The 15,986-nt window shown below is 38.4% G+C and overlaps 2 protein-coding genes across 4 annotated transcripts in view; one reads left to right on the top strand and one right to left on the bottom strand.

The window, feature by feature from the left end:
• rerg (RAS-like, estrogen-regulated, growth inhibitor) overlaps window positions 1-1,351 on the bottom strand; it is a 49,005-nt gene extending 47,654 nt beyond the window's left edge. For all 3 annotated transcript variants that reach the window (XM_030150762.1, XM_030150761.1, XM_030150763.1), the window contains exon 1: window positions 1,071-1,351. The gene's annotated coding sequence lies outside the window, so the exon portion shown is untranslated. The remainder of the gene's footprint in view (window positions 1-1,070) is intronic.
• A 12,030-nt stretch (window positions 1,352-13,381) lies between these two features.
• Window positions 13,382-15,986, top strand: part of plxnc1 (plexin C1) — a 35,037-nt gene continuing 32,432 nt past the window's right edge. Inside the window, exon 1 of the mRNA XM_030149159.1 lies at window positions 13,382-14,496. Within this exon, the coding sequence (XP_030005019.1) occupies window positions 13,489-14,496 (1,008 nt within the window). The 5' untranslated portion in view covers window positions 13,382-13,488. The remainder of the gene's footprint in view (window positions 14,497-15,986) is intronic.

The following is a 15,986-nucleotide window of genomic DNA, read 5'->3' as shown; positions in this document are numbered from 1 at the left end:
GGTGTGTATTGACAAGAATCTGGCGATATGATACAAATCACAATACTAGGACCACGATACGATATATCATGATATATCACTGTACTGTTAAAAAAGACCATTTTTTATTGGTTTTGTTTCTTTTAAAATGATTATTTCCTGGAAGAATTAAATTACACCAGAAATCTGCACAAATACTGAACACATTTTATTCGATCAGAACAGGATCTAATGCTATATCACAAAATTTTCCTGTGTTAAAACTTAAATGATGTTTTACAGACATTACAGTTTAAGATCCTGTTCACATGTTCATATTCTGTTAGTTCAGAACTAACATCAGAACAGTATTTTAGTGCAATCCCAAAAAAGGAACCAACATTATTTAATAAAAGAGTGTGAAATAATAATAAATAAAATATAAACAAAGAAGGAAAACTAAAAAACTAAAGTGAACCTCCACAATATCTGCATTTGAATAAATATCTAGAAAATATCAATACAGTACTTTTTAATATCGATACAGTATTGTGAAATGAAATATCACGATGTATTGCAAAACCGATATTTTCTTACACCCTTAATGTGAAGGTGTCTGGATCAGCACTTATGTTGGTCTAATGTTCTAAAAGTGATGTCCTTTTCACTTTACATGTTTTTTTTTCTTTTATTTTCTACATTTACTTCTTGGATTTTTTTTTTTTTTTTTGCCACATAATTGTAAGGAAGCGAATATAGTAACTTCATTGACCTTGATTTTCTATGCAACAATAACATTTTTTTAAACATTTCACGAAAGTAATAAAGTCTTAATAGATCCTCTAATAACACACTAAGGTTGAAATGCTGAATTTCAGAGTATTTCTATGAGTGAACTGTAAAGGGTTAAGCATCAGGCAGTATGTGTAAAATAACAGACACATCAGGTATGGTGTGGATGACCTTCCTTCCTTCCTTGCAGGCTGCTGTCAGTGTGCTTCCATGTCCAGACCCCTGGCCTGACCACAGCTCTGTCCATGTCCACACCTTGGACATGCAGTGTTGTCTCCTGAAGGACGCACCTCACATGAAAACACCGGCTGAACACTTACCACGGAACGCAGCGACAGACTCCCGGTGATGAAAGGCTGGTGAGAAGGAGAAGGACTGAAGCATGTAAAAGTTGACAGGTCCACGGATTCAAAAACGACCTGACCTTCCCAGATGCAGAAGCGGAGCACAGCTGGATGACAGGAGAGGACCAACAGCTGGATGGAGGAGGGTGGACGGACAGGTCCCGTCCGGACAGACCGACCGGCAGCTCGGACTGGGATGAAGGAATCCCCGAAGCGAATGGTCAGTGGAAATATACGGAGCGGAACTGCTGGAGTTCCTGACACTGCTGCCTGTGACCGGGCTGCTGCATGCCGAAGCAGGAACACACAGAGGGGGGAGGGCGCCCTCTGCCGGTGGGACGGGGAACTGCAGCCTGGACCTACAGTGGCAGACTGTGCTCATTCATGTAGAGCACAGGTGTCAAACATGCGGCCCGGGGGCCAAATCCGGCCCGCCAAAGGGTCCAGTCTGGCCCTTGGGATGAATTTGTGAAATGCAAAAATTACACTACAGAGGTTAACAATTCTTTTAGTTCAGGTTCCACATTCAGAACAATTCAGTCTCAAGTGGGCAGGAGCAGTAAAATACTATCATAATAACATAAAAATAACGACAACTCCAAATGTTTTTCTTTGTTTTAGTGTAAATACATGAAAATATTTACAATTACAAATTAAAATTTCACAAAAAATGTGAATAACCTGAACAAATATGAACAACCTGAAATGTCTTAAGAGAAGTAAGTGTCATGTCTGCTCCCAGACTGTCTGGATTTTGTCTGTCTTTTCTGTTTTGTCTGTCATTTCCTGTTTTATTTTGTTAAGTTTCCCTCATGTGTCATGTCTGGTGTCTTTACTTCCCCTCCTTGATTGTTCCACCTGTGTCTGATTATCTTCCCGCCCTCTTGTGTATTTAAACCCTGTGTCTTCCCCTGTTTCTTTGCTACCTTCGTGTGCTTACTCACCAGCGTTTTTTGGATCCTGTCACTCTGTCTGCTCTTTGAGACCCGTTTTTGTCTACCGACCACCGATTCTGCCTTTTCGTCTGTTGTGACCTGGTTCGTTCATCTGACTTCCGATTCTGCCTTCCCCCTGATTACCTCAGCCTCCAACGGTTACCTGTGTATCGACCCTTTGCCTGGATTACTGACCGTGAGTTTTTGCCTGTCCCTCATGTTCCGTTGCTTGTCATTTTGCCTCCCCGTGTATGTCCTGGACTGTTTTTTGACATCCCTTTGCTTTTTCCTAGTCGGGGTTCCGTTAGGTTTTTATCAGCTCGGCCACGCTGGCCACCTGCTGTCCCCATTCACGGCCCAGACGTCAAGCCCCGAACTCGGCGTCATCAGATTCACTAACTATTCTGTGTTGTGCCTTTTTCTCTTGTGATGACGTTCAATAAACACACTCGACTTCACGTCTGTCTATCGGTCTTGCATTTGGGTTCAGCCTCTGTACTAGACTCATTACAGTAAGTACAACTTTAACAATATTCTGCCTGTTATTAAATGTTTTGTGTATTTGTAGATCCACTGTGATCTGTAAGTTATAATATACATGTGTAAATGATAAACTGAGGCAGAATATTAAAATTACACTTTTTTCAGTTTGTTCATATTATTCACATCTTTCAAAAGGATAGTTTGTAGATGTAAACGTTTTCATAATGTAAATTTACTTTTTTGCTCTAAAACAGGGATCTCAAACTCAAATCCTCGAGGGCCGGTATCCTGCATGTTTTAGTTGTTTCCCTCCTCCAGCACACCTGACAGTCGTTATCAGGCTTCTGCAGAGCTTGATAATAGGATTATCATTTGAATCAGGTGTGTTGGAAGAGGGATACATCCAAAACATGCAGGAGGATACCGGCCCTCGAGGATCTGAGTTTGAGACCCCTGCTCTAAAACATAGAAAAAAGTTTGGAGTTGACATTTTTTCTATATTATGTCATTTTAATGGTCCGGCCCACTTCAGATCAAATTTAGCTGAATGTGGCCCCTGAACTAAAATGAGTTTGACACCCCTGATGTAGACCAGAGGTGGCCAACCCTGGTCCTGGAGAGCCACAATCCAGCATGTTTTAGATGTATCCCTCTTCCAACACACCTGAGTCAAATGATAAGCCTATCAAGCTCTGCAGAAGCCTGATAATGACCATCAGGTGTTCAGGAAGAGGGAAACATCTAAAACATGCTGGATTGTGGCTCTCCAGGACCAGGGTTGGCCACCCCTGATGTAGACCAGGGGTGTCAAACTCATTAGTTCAGGGGCCACATTAAGCCCAAATTGACCTCAAGTGGGGTGGTGCAGTGGTTTGCACTCTTGCCTCACAGCAAGAAGGTCCTGGGTTCGATTCCAACACCAGTCGACGGGGGTGGGACCTTTCTATGTGGACTTTGCATGTTGTCTGCGGGGGTTCTCTCCGGGTACTCCGGCTTCCTCCCACCATCTAAAGACATGCACTAATGGGTTAATTGGTTAATCTAAATTGCCCGTAGGTGTGAGAGTGATTGTTTCTATATGTCAGCCCTGTGATGAACTGGCAACTTGTCCAGGGTGTACCCTGCCTTTGCCCCTATGTAGCAGGGATAGGCTCCAAATGACCCTAGTGAGGATAAAGTGGGTTCAGAAAATGAATGAATGATCTCAAGTGGGCCGGACCAGTAAAACAGAAGCATAATATGTAAAAAATGACGACCTCAAATTTTTCTTTGTTTTACTGTGCAGGTGTCAAACATGCGGCCCGGGGGCCAAATCCGGCCCGCCAAAAGGTCCAGTCCAGCCCTTGGGATGAATTTGTGAATGCAAAAATGACACTGAAGATATTAACAATCCTTTTAGTTCAGGTTCCACATTCAGACCAATTCAATCTCAGGTGGGTCAGACCAGTCAAATACTATCATAATAACATAAATAATGACAACTCCAAATGTTTCTTTGTAAATGTAAATATTTTCATGTATTTACATTAAAACAAAGTATAATTTTGCAAAAAGTGCAAATAACTTGAAATGTCTTAAGATAAGTACATTTTTAACAATAATCTGCCTGTTACTCAATGTTTTGTGTATTTGTAGATCCACTGTGATCTGTAAGTTCTAATGTACATGTGTAAATGATAAACTGAGGCAGAATATTGTTAGAATTACACTTATTTTTTTCAGTTTGTTCATGTTGTTCACATCTTTTAAAGGAGTTTGTAGATGTAAACCTTTTCATGATGTAAATTAACTTTTTTGCTCTAAAACATAGAGAAAAGTTTGGAGTTGACATTATTTATATATAATTGTTATTATTTTACTGGTCCGGCCCATTTCAGACCAAATTACCTGAATCTGGCCCCTGAACTAAAATGAGTTTTACACCCCTGTTTTACTGCAATCAAAATTAACCCTTTGATGCATGAATTATGAGAACCTTAATCAAGATTTTTGAGTGTTTTTATTAGGCATGAAAAAACAATGTGATTGCAATTTTTTCAATGAACCTATTCTTTATGGAGTTACAAAAATGTCCACGCAGCTAGACACCACGTGTTTAACTTCTGAAGCAAAGAAAGATGTGTTTAAAAACACAATAACAGTGATATACTGTGTGAAAACTATGAAATAAAATTTTTTTTAATGCAGCTAATCTGATGTTTTCTCACATTTTATCATATTCTAATACTATAGTCATTACTAACGACATGGAGATAATATTAAAAAATATATATATTTTTGTTTAACAAAACTGTTGATCACAGTCTAATTAGTTTTTCACAAGTAAGTTTTATTAGTCCCCCCCCCCCCTTAACGGTGGCCAGGTGATATGCAACTAAAACAACAAAACCCATGAATATACAAGAGAACAGCAGGATTAATAAAGTATCTATCTACGTGTTAACCCCCAGATACCAAAACCGTAATCCAAAGCACCTCCTGATGTGTAATGTTTAATAACTTTTAATCCACTAATCCTGTCAATACATGTAAATAACTCAGGTGAAATACAGTTTCTCAGCTTTTCATTGTCATCAGATAAAACCCATTTGGAGGCTCAACAGTGAACATGGAAACACTGTTATATCCTACAACACTGATTCACCAGTAAAATTTATGACAGTGGTTGTAGATGCCTTTTTATATGTTCAATTAATGTATTTTGCTGAAAAAGTCAAATTTTCTTCAGTTTTTTTTCTGTTTTGATATACAAACATTTGAATTTAGTCTGAGCTTTTATGAACATCAACATGATCAGTAAATTAAACATAGGAAAACATGATTTTCACTGAAAATTGATCAGAATATAATAAATGGTGATAATTCACTTTGGAAAGGTTAACTGTGGAGAAAAATCCTTTGGAAAAAAATAGTTCTATGTCTTTAAGGAGTACCCCCCCCCCCCCCATTCAATGCTCTATTTATTTACCCAGACATGTAGGCTATTTATTAAATATGATGATCATCTATATCTATAGCTCCCTGGACCATACATTAAACATGTTTCTTCCAAGTAAATAGCCTTCTTGTGCTGAAAACTGGGTATAAACTCACAGCAAACCTAAAGGCTTTTTTTTTGTCCCTATCTGAGGTGATATATTGGATGCCTCCTGTTCACATTCACTTTAGTACACAGCGCCCTCATGTGGCAGAAGCAGCATATGACACACAGTAATTTGTACCTGTCTAACAGTGGACAGGTGATGGCTTTTACAGTTATGTTGAACTGACTGTAGTTCTATGTTTTGTCATTGTGTCTAATGATCACTGAGATTATAAATTTGTGGTTTCCAAGGAAATATTAATATGTTAGAATGGACTAAAGTAGAATATAGAGCCCAACTTAATGCAATGTTGTAAGAAGGTTTTGACAGAATAACACATAGTTTGGCACAGACAGTCATTTGGATGCAAGGATGAAAGAAGATGAGTGTGATGGCCAAAGGTCAAAGTCACTGGGACCCCATGTCTGTCATTCTTCTCAACACACCTCATGTTTTTTGTTTGTGTTTGTTTGTTTTTTCTAATTTTGTACAAAACATTCAGGTGGACTGATGAATGATGGACTGATTTTGGTGGACAAAGGTTAGTGTCACTGCAGCCTCAGGAACCACATTTTTGTTTTCTTATTTATCACACTGGATGAGCCAGTACTTCCTTAAGCTGATCGACAAGGTCTTTTTTCTTTTTTTCATATTATACTCAACAATGTCAACAGTACATCAAATTAGCAGGAAAAAGTAGCAACTGCACAACAGTCCTAGAACACTTTTTGCTTTGTTGTGTTTGTAGGGTTGTGAAGGACATGGCCTGTATATTTCTCAATTTCCTTACTAAAATAAAACCCAGGAAATGTGCACAGTATTAAACACACTAAAAACAGCACTAAATGACTTCTACAGGAAAAAGTCAGTGTTTATGTGACCATTACAAAGTCGGCTGTGTGTCATTTTTGTGTAATACCAGAAGATTAGTGTAATAAAACTTTTACTGTCTGCCCAAAAGAATTTGTGTTGCAAATTTATTTGCAAATGTTTCTTTTTAATGGTATAATTATTTTAACTTTGCTAAAATCAAACAGTGGTCTTAGGCATTTGTGCAGAGCTGGATTTCTTCATATTATTTTTACTTGTTCTGTTACACATCTCTGTCCAAAAACAAATATTGACTACTTGGGAAAAAAAAAAAACAACAAACATCCTATTTTATAATTTACATGCTGGAGGCAGGTGAGTCGGGCAGTGACTGTGACCTCACATGGTCTTTTTTTTTTTTTTTTTTTTTTATACTGCGTCCAGTTCAGACATATTTAAGACAAAATCTAATCTGAAATCAAAATACATTTTTATTAATTTCATTAAATCTACATACTCATAAAAAAAAAAAAATCAATTGAATAGATAGTGTTATATGAAATTTCCAGTTATTTGAATGTGCAGTTTTGGACATAAGCATAAATCACCCTGGAGTCAAAAAGCATGAAATGGAACTCATTTTAAATCTCAAAGGTGGTGAATGAAATATCTTTTGAATACATTGAAACATGTCAAATGACAATAATCCAGCATCACAATTCACATCACAAGTCTTGTGTTACAGCCTTATTCCAAAAGAGATTAAATTCATTTTTTTTTTTTTTTTTTTAACCTCAAAATTCCACTTATAAAACCTCGTAATGTTAAAGTGAAAAAAGTTTGTTTGAAACATTTGCAAATTTATTAAAAATATTAAACTATACATAAATATTCACAGTGTTTGCCATGACACTCAACATCTAGAACCTGTGGATCCTCACAGGTCAATGTTCAAGTGCATCCTGTTTCCACTTATCATGCTTCAGATGTTTTCACCTGTGGTGAATTCAGATAATTGGACATAATTTGGAAACGCACACACAGACCTGTCTATAGAAGATCTGATTGCTGACAGTGTATGTCAGAGCATAAACCAAGTCATGAAGTCCAAGGACTTGTCTGTAAAAATCTGACACAGGATTGTACAGAGGCACAGATGTGGGGAAGGGCTCGGAAAAATTGAAGGTCCCAGTGAGCAGAGTGGCCTCCATCTTCTGTAAATGGAACAAACTTGAAATCACTCTGAGTGATGTTGATAGAGGGACCTCCTTGATGGACCTCGGACTGGGACGCAGATTAATCTTTCAACAAGACGACGACCCTAAGCACATGGCCAAGGTAACCAAGCAGTGGCCTCTGGACAACTCTGTGAACGTCCCTGAGTGGCCCAGCCCAGACTGGAACCCCACTGAACATCTCTGGAGGGGTCTGAAAATGGCTTCACCGACGCTCCCCTCCAACCCAATGGAGCTGGAGGGTCTGCAAAGAGGAATGAGAAAAACTAGTGGTGGCTGGTGAAATTATTTTTTGATGGGGGGCAGTATCCAGGTCAGGTTTCAGATGCACTATAACCACATATAACCAATAGGATACACCAAAGTACATGTACCACTATTTTAAAATATTAATTTACAATAAAAATACACAGTATATGTTTTCAGTGAAGTATTTTTTATATGTAAATTTCACCTGTCAATTCTTCAAACATGCACATTTTTCTATGACTATTGTTAAAGTCAGGCATGTCCCCGACAGGTGTCTTTTCCACTGATAGCATAGCCATTGCATTTAGACCAGGGGTGAAGGTAGTACAGGTAGATCGCATGGGCATGGCATTAGAAAAAAACAGAAAATCAAGATAAGGTCTAAAACATATCATCTTTAGTACTCATGCTGGGAATCGAAACCTGATGTGTTAACCACTGAGTTGAATATAATCTATTTTGAAATAAGGCTGTAACAAAGGAAAATGTAAAAAGTGTAAAGTTGTACTTTCCAGTAGTAAGTAAAACACTCTGAAGCATTTTTGCAAGCCTTTGTGTCAATATAAACAAAATTAACCCAACACTGAAATGACAACATTTAATGCAATGAGATTTTTGCAATCTATATTCTAAAAGCCAAATGGCATCTGCATACATGTGTGTGTCTGGGGATTCACACAAAATCCCTACAGAGCTGACTGCTGCAGTTTGGCATACTTATGTATTTTTGGTCAAGGAGCAGACTAGCCAAAACAGCAAGTTGATAGGACCAATATTTTGTGAGATATTAGTAATTTTGGAAAACGATAGCCTTATAATTACATTGCATGTCCAGAATGCTTTGGCGATGACTGCACGAATACACAACAGCATAAAAATGACCACATCTAGAACCTGTGGATCCTCTCAGGCTGGCACGTGCAAAACAGGGGGGGCGGGGGGGGTTGAGCCCCTGCCGCTTTGATCCTCTGCCTACAAGTGCCCTTTTTACTCGTTTTTTTTTTTTTTTTTTTTTTTGCGCAAAAAACTGCATGACTATAATTTTCGTGACTAAAATTTTGATCAATGATAATAAATGTTAAGAGTGGTTTAATTTGGCTGTCACTGGACCTGGTCATGGTGCCCTTTGACCTCTGTCGCGCCCCGCCCCTTCCTCCTGTGCAACCTTGCTTGCAACACACTCACGCGCGCGCACATGTCCTGGTCTGGAGAATGAACGTGGAGCAGGGAAGCACTGCGTTTCCAGGTATGTAAGAGTCCACCCCACTATCTGCCCAAAACATTCAGTTGTCGCTTGGGTCCTATTCTTCAACAACTACAGTTTTGGGGCCAAAAACCGATCGTGAGTGAGTGAGTAAATAATTTAATATCATCGTCACGTCACGGCATTAGCTCCCAGACTAGCCCACTCTAACAAATTTTTCAAAATAAAAATAGGTTTTCTCCACGAGGAAAATTTTATCGGCGCTCTTATTTCGAGGACATAGACTGGGAAAAAACATGGCTTTTACCTCACAAATACTGTATCCATAACAAAGTAAAAGAAATTCATTTCAAAATTCTTCACAAGATATATCCTGTCAACTCTTTCATTTCAAAATTCAAGGATGTGGATAACTCCTGTGTTTTTTGTGGACATGCTGATGAAACTTTAAACCATTTGTTTTTTGAATGTAATATCACAAAGCAATTTTGGTCTAACCTTTGTTCTCATATCTTCACCCAAGTTAACATGTCATACTGTTTTTCTCTGAAAGATGTTATATGTTATTATGAAAATAAGGACAAATGTCTCCAATATTTAGTTAATTTTTTTTATTTTATTGGGTAAATATTTTATTCATAAACAAAAATTTTCAGCCTCCAAACCAACCTTTCCTCATTTTTTAATTGAATTTAATACACTTCACAAATCATTAACCTTTGTTAATAATAAAAAATAAGACATTCCTTGATAGTTATGATAAGTTATTTAATGTTTCCTCTGACAGTTGATGAAAATTTTAGGTGAGAAATTATTTATGTATGAAGGTATGTATGTATGTATTTATTTATTATTTATTTTTTGTATATGAATTCTTGAAAATGTATTCCATGCATATATTGATTTTAATGATTGTTTTTTTGTTTTTATATATATATTGTCTTGTATATATTGTGTTATATACTAAATGTTTGACAAAGTTTGTATATTGATATTTAAATAAAGTTAGAAAAAAAAAAAAATAGCCCACTCTAACAGCTGGGTGTCCACCTGAGTCTGAGGCCTGCTGAAGCACTCACGCAGATCTGCTTATGTTTTATTTACATAAACTGTTGAGTTTTAGCTGCAAAATTGTAACACATGGTAATAGTCCTCACTTTTGAGACTGAGAGATATATATTTTACATTGTAGAAAATGCACATCTTTTACAGTAGCTTAATGTAGCCTACTATACACAGAATAGGTGCAGTCTGAGTCTAGTCTAATTAGTCACACAAATTTATTGAATGAAAATAAGCAACAGCCAGCCCACAGTTCTCAAATAATTTTAACAAGGTATTTCCAAGGACTTGCTTGGAATGTGGAGTCTGGAAAATAATGATAATACTGAATGATAATAATACTGATAATGATATTAATGATGATAATACTGAATGATAATAATAAATATAGTAATAATGATGATGATGATGATGATGATGAAGATGTAGCATTAGTATTATTTTTCTTTTTTGAAAACTCAGTGACACTTTTCATTGGATTTTGTATTCATTCCATACACATTGGTGGCAAACTACTGTTGTAGCCACATCTGCCCACCACCAACCACTCACTCACCCCTTACATTCACTCATGAATAATAAAATAACTTGACATGCATGGTTTGTATGTGGGTGTATTTGTTGTATTTCTTATATATTTTATTGTTTTGTTATTTAGTTTGAAGATGCCTCTCAAACAAAGACGCATTAAACAAAAAAGAAAGGAGCTACTTGAAGCTGCTAAAAGTAACGGATCCCTTACCAACTGGGTGAAAAAAAGTACTACAGGTAAGCACAATATAAGGAATAACATTACATACTATTCATGGGCATTAGGCACACCATTCACACACATTAATTATCTTCCTGTAAATGTCTGCAGTTCTAGTATTTGCCACATTTGGGATGGGGATTATTCAAGACCAGTGAGACCATCCTTTTCAGAGTGATCTTCACCTGGCCTACAAGGCGGCTACAACAAGAAAGAATTTCAAACCTAATTGATAAATCACTTTATTCGACTTCATAAGTTATTACATATTGTTATTGTAGGTGTCTGCCAAACTAATGTAAAAATGTATACTTTGTGTGATGATTTATTAAACATGTCAAATCATATGTAATTGGTGGTTATTTGTTTTCATGTGCCCTTTTGGAAGTTTGAGCCCCTGCCCCTTTATAGCTCTCTGCACAGCCCTGCTCACAGGTCAACACACAAGTAAAAATGTAACTGTCATTTAGGGTTGACAGCAATGAAACATCTGAATTCAATGTTTACCAGTGTTTTGTCTACACCGTTTATAAACCTGGTCAGGGAACAATGATACAAAATGCATGACAATCTATTCCATGCATAATGAACGAATAGGACTGGGGGAAAAATATCTGTTAAAAGATAAATCCATTATGGCATCATGTCATGTCAAAAATGTATAAGAATACATTGGTTTTGATCCCTTAACTCAGTGGTTCCAAACCTTTTTTGGCTCATGACCCCATTTTAACATTACAAATTTCTGGCGACCCCAGACATTCAAAACTGAGACATTTTTTTTGCTAAAATGTATTTGTTTTTGATCATGTAATAGTTTGCTGTACTATGATTCAAATTAACTTTAATTTTAGACGACATTTAGTCTTTAATGTATATTATTATGGACAGAGGCAGAAAAGCCAGGTGAAGATTACTGCACAAAGTGAGAATTTTATTTTCCTTGGTCAGGATATGTACAGTCAGTCCAGCTTGGATTTACAAGGCTGACAATTAATACTGAACAAACAATAACTCAAGCTATAAATTATGAAAGAGCTGCAACATCTGAAACCGACCACAATGAACATTTGAAAGATCAATCGATCAATCAATCTTTATTTATATAACACTTCTCATACATTGAGGACGTAGCACAAAGTGCTTTACATACAGTATAAGTTTAAAAATCAGTGCCCCCACCCACCCACACACACCCAAGCACACATACACTTAAAAAAAAACTGACTGAGCATCAGAGGACCAGAAAGTAAAAGAGGAGGTGCTGTCTCAGGGAGCCATCTGCACCAGGAGGAGGCCACCGACCCCAGCAACCAGGCGCCAGCGACACTGTGCCGCATCCCGACCACGGAGAGAGGGCCCACTGCCACCACATCGTAGTGGCAGCGACCCCCACCTACCAGAAAGGAGCAGACCCCAGTGAAGGAAGGCACCACAGCCACTAGAGTCCACAGCCGCCCCCCGGCACAGAGAGTTCCCTCTGATGAAGCACTGGAGAATATAGATAAGAAACATTAAAAAGATTTTTTTTAAAAGCATTGATTAAAATAATCTAAATGTAAGACATATATATAAATATAATATAAATATTAAACATTAAAATGGTAAAACAGAAGCATTGGTTAAAAGAATCTAAATATAAGACATATATATATATATATCCCTATAAAACATCAAATGGATAAAAGAGAGGCATTAGTTAAAAGCTAAATTAAAGAGGTGGGTCATGAGCCTGGTTTTAAAAATTTCTATGTTCTCTGCGGCCCTGAGGTTCCCCAACAGGCTGTTCCATAGGCGAGGAGCATAATGCTGAACAGCTGCCTCACCATGACTTTTTGTGTTAGCTTTTGGAACAAGTAAAAGGCCAGTGCCAGAGGACCTCAGGGTCCGCGAGGGTTCATATGGTAAAAGCAGATCTAAAATATAAGAAGGAGTGAGACCATTAAGACATTTAAAAACTATTAAAAGGACCTTAAAATCAATCAATCAATCAATAAACAGTACCACAGTGCTTCAGTTTCAGCTTCACAGTTTGTGATGTCTTTTATGGAATGGGATTGTCTCTGTCAACTCACCACATATTTTTTATTTGTAAGTTTTTTTTTTAAATTATTATTTCTATCAATTACTAGAAATTCCAGGCGACCCCACGTGGGGTCCCGACCCCAAGGTTGAAAAACACTGCCTCAACTCCATAACCCTGACACTAGATGTCAGAAGTGTTTGTCTGAGATGTGTGGATGCAGTAATGATGTAGTGTCATATGCATGCCACTGTTATCACTGGAAAAATGAACTGATAAAAACACTTTGGTTGATGCTGTTCGCGGCAGTCAGGAGGCACACACATTAATATAAACTGATGTTGTGAAAGGTGCTGAAAGGCTTTAGTACCATGAATAAAACTGCACTTTCGGTTTGACTGGGTACATTCCCTCCCACTTTCTGTACTTCTCTCTTTTCAACCGACGAGCAGTGCGCTTTTACGCACGACTCCACCACAGTCCGAGTCCACGGTGCCATGCAGGGCGCACTTTCAGGGCGCACTTTCAGGACGCTTTCCAGTTTTCCAGCTGCCAGAAGATGCTTCTGCTAGTCGGTGTGCTCTTTATTTTCTGCGCTGAGCAGAGTCGGTGTCAGGGGAAGGATGAAGACTTTACTTTGGAGGGAGACCTCCGCCACTTCGCCGTGGCCTCCGACACTATTTACATCGCCACGGAGAAGACTCTGTACCAGCTGAGCCATGACCTGACCCAGGTCCGCAATGTGTCCCAGAGAGGAGTTCTGGTGAACGGGGAAGACAATGAGAACGCCGAGTTTCACCGAGTTTCAGAGACTGATGTGTGGAACGCGACTTTCAGTGTGAATGTGTTGTTGCCGTTTGTTGTTAATAACAGTGTGATCATCTGTGGTCTTATTGACAACGGCTGTGGATACTGTGAGATCCTGAAGGCCACTAACATCTCTGAGGTCCTATACAGGGAGTACATCCTAGTGGGGTCCTCCATGAACAGAAGCGCGTCCGTGGCATTCCTGGGGACAGTGAAGGAGACACGAAACCAGACTTACATTCTGACCGCCTCACAACAAGCCACTTCCACAGAGGCCAGATGCACCAGTGGTTTGGAATCAATAGTGTTCCTCCATAACACAAATGATGGTCAGTTTGGAAGAATTTTCTCCTCTACCTCCAGTAAACCTCCAGGACCCGTCAAGAACAGAGGGGAAAGTTACGCAAAGTTCGTGGACGGATTTCAGATCGGTTTCGTCTTTTATCTTTTCTCCAACGTGCCTTTAGAGGACAACGGTAATAGAGTGAGACTCATTTGGCTCAACGGAACCATGTCCAAGAGTGAAACCATAAAGTCACTGCGAGGAACGACTCTGATCCCCGGCACAGGGGCTGGTGGCAGCAGACTGTTGGCCTCCTCCCTGATCCCGGGAGGTCCACAGGTGCTGTGGAGCGGTGTGTTCACTGTGGACGGACAGAACACTGACACTGTGCTGGTGGTGTTTGACATCAGCCCTAAAGGAGAGTCTGAAAAAGATCCAGACTTCTGCACTGAGGGGGACTGTAGTGGAAATGTTCAGGTAGGTCGGTGAACTGTGCAGGACTTGATGTGAACATACCAGGTCCAGTTTTTGGAGCAGGAGACAGGTTCATTGACACCAATTCTCCACTATCAAGCTATTTATCACTTATTATTATTATTATTATTATTATTATTATTATTATTATTAAGACATTCACAACAAAAACATCATGGATTCTGATCATTCTCGTGTTGAGCCCAGATTTGGCTGTTCCAGGTTTACAGTTTGTCCACTTAGATATTTTCAGCATGTTTAACCCATAAAGACCCAAATATCCACCATCAGCCAAAATCGTCTACTTATGTAAAATGTTTAATGGCTTCTGAACCACTAAACTTATTATTAAGTGTAAATAATTGGTGTAAAATACAGTTTGTCATCTTTTTATGGTCATCAGATATGACCCATTTGGACGTTCAGTGGGTCTGTGGAAACACCATCATCTCCAACATTGATTCACCAGTAAAACCCATGGAGTTGGATCAGTGACAGTGGATGAACACACTAGATTTATGTTCAGTTAATAGTATTTTTGCAGAAAAATGCACTTTTCTTCAGTTTTCTCTGTTTGTGATATAATAACCGTATAACTGCTGGTTATTAAATGTGTCCACACTTCGTACTGATGTCCACAGCAAGTTTATTCTTCACAGAAGATAGTGGTATACCGTGAAAAGACAGAAAATTAAACAAGGTTTCACTTAAATGTCATTCATACATAACACTGTAAACATAAATTAAAAGTCGTTATTACCATGTTCGCCTGGTTAACCAACAGAAAAATGGGACGGGGGTATAGTGTTCTTTGTTCGGACCCGCCAGATTTGTCCTTTCCTCCTGCTTTGTCCTTCACTTCCGTGTTGAAGCCACATGACTGTACGTGACCTTTGACCAGGACGAACTTACTTATTACAAATACTTATTTGACTTACAAAACAACTTAAATTACAACAAATCAGATATTTCAATAATGAAGTGCAAAATAAAATTAACCCAAAAAGTTGAAAATATAATAATCAAGTTTATAAACTGCTGTGTTGCCATAGCAACTTGACAACCTGAAACTCTATCCGTTACAAACCCTCAACTTTAATCTGAGTTTTTATGAACATCTACATGATCAGTGAATTAACTATAGGGAAATACATGATTTATACTGAAAAAATGCAAAATGAAGATAATATTACAACAAATGGTGATAAATCACTTAAGAAAGGCTAAACATAGTGAAAACTAGAAAAGCACTCTGAGAGCGCAGACTTCCGCCAAGGCAGATCAGTGGGCCCCCATGGCCACCCCACCCCTGATCACCACCAAAATGTAATAATTTTTTCCTTGTGCCAGTATCAACATTTCCTGAAATTTTCATCCAAATCCGTCCATAACTTTTTGACTTATCTTGCACGTGGACAGACAGACAGACAGACAGACAAACCAACGCCGGCAAAAACATAACCTCCTTGGCGGAGGTAATTAGTCCAAAACTA

This window comes from Sphaeramia orbicularis, chromosome 12, assembly GCF_902148855.1.
Source record: "Sphaeramia orbicularis chromosome 12, fSphaOr1.1, whole genome shotgun sequence".
Lineage (NCBI taxonomy): Eukaryota > Metazoa > Chordata > Actinopteri > Kurtiformes > Apogonidae > Sphaeramia > Sphaeramia orbicularis.
This window is presented reverse-complemented; position numbering and strand designations above follow the sequence as displayed.